The sequence below is a fragment of the Sinocyclocheilus grahami genome, unplaced genomic scaffold (assembly GCF_001515645.1).
Source record: "Sinocyclocheilus grahami isolate Dianchi unplaced genomic scaffold, SAMN03320097.WGS_v1.1 scaffold7390.1, whole genome shotgun sequence".
In the NCBI taxonomy this organism is placed as follows: Eukaryota; Metazoa; Chordata; class Actinopteri; order Cypriniformes; family Cyprinidae; genus Sinocyclocheilus; species Sinocyclocheilus grahami.
Window position 1 is genome coordinate 6,327 of NW_015511446.1, and position 1,534 is coordinate 7,860.

Below are 1,534 nucleotides of genomic sequence, written 5' to 3' on the forward strand. Positions count from 1 at the left end.
CACACATCTGTCCGCTAAATGACTCAAACTTGGAGGAATTACAAATTGTGTCCTGTTGTTGTGTTCCACAGGTCAAGGAGAAATGGATTCGTCCATTGGAGATCGGGGAAACTCACATGCTGTTGCTTGATGATCTTGGAAAAGAACGACTGACCGTTACTCTAATAGATGCCAATCACTGTCCTGGGGCAGTTATGTTTCTCTTTGAGGGATACTTTGGCACCAGACTGTACACTGGTAAGTTTGGGAGGAGGAAATGAATATTATGGAAATGTGCAATAAACTAATAGTTTTTCTTGAGACAGAACGTTGTTGGATCTCACTGTCACATACTGAGATTACATTTGAATTATACTGTTATTGTGTTTTATCTCAGGTGATTTCCGTTATACTCCATCTATGCTTAGAGAGCAATGTCTGAGAAACACCACTACCATTGATGTGCTGTATCTGGACAACACAAACTGTGACCCCACTCGAGCCGTACCTTCTCGTCAACAAGCCACTCAGCAAATTAAAGAGATCATTAGGACTCATCCTGGATACACTGTGGTTATTGGTGAGACTCTCACACTTTCAACATTTTATTAAAATTTCATGTAATAGGATTTAATGTGTTTTATGTTCAGAGTAGACTCATTTTCACATTTTCCACAAAAAAATTAAGCAGAACAACTGTTTCTACATTGACAATAAGAAATGTTTCTTGAGCACCAAGTCAGCATATTAAAATCATTTCTGAAGGATCATGTGACAATGAAGACTGAAGTAATGGCTGCTGAAAATTCTGTTTGCCATTTTGCCAATTCTTTGCCATTACTTGAATTACCATGGTGAGCAAAACACCATGTCTACACTGCTGCAAACAATGTGAAGCAACAAAATCTCCATTGCAATAATTATTAATGAGTCTGTTACCTGTTATTAGGTCTTTACTCTCTGGGTAAAGAGTCTCTGCTGGTGGAGCTGGCTATGGAGTTTAAAACATGGGTGGAGGTGGATAGAGAGCGTCTGGAAACTTTGCGTGTTCTGGAGCTCCCAGACGTTTTCACCACTGACTCTGGCGCGGGCCGCATTCGTGTGGTCGCTCAGTCTATGATCAACGCCTCCAACCTGCTGGCGTGGAATAAAGTGCAGCCTACCATCGCTATACTGCCCACCAGCCGCCCCATGGTCTCCTGTCACACTAATGTCTATGTGGTGCCTTACTCTGACCATTCTTCCTACCAGGAGCTGGAGGACTTTGTGTCAGCCCTGTGTCCCATCTCACTGGTGCCCATTGTAGGCAACTGTCTGCCTTATTTTTCTTCTCTTCTAAACCCTTGCAGGAAAAAGCCCAAAGAGGTGGTGATTCCAGAGTCGGTCAAGCACTACATGATGACCAATTCTAATATTCAGACTTCCACAAATGGCATAACAAACATGCTTCAAAGAACCTTGCGCCCAGAGTCTCGTGGGGTGGTGTTCGAATCTCCAGAGTCAAAATTAAGCCGACTTAATCATGATGATGGAGATTCTGAGACCGATCAAGACT

At 42.7% G+C, this 1,534-nt stretch overlaps 1 protein-coding gene across 1 annotated transcript; it reads left to right on the plus strand.

Moving 5' to 3' along the window:
• Positions 1-71: 71 nt before the first annotated feature.
• On the plus strand, positions 72-1,533 carry LOC107577826 (5' exonuclease Apollo-like; the record flags this gene model as incomplete). Its single annotated transcript, XM_016263857.1, has 3 exons — positions 72-237; positions 377-559; positions 929-1,533. Coding segments are annotated over 3 exons (954 nt in total), but the record flags the coding sequence as incomplete, so codon positions are not given.
• Between the last annotated feature and the right edge of the window lies 1 nt (position 1,534).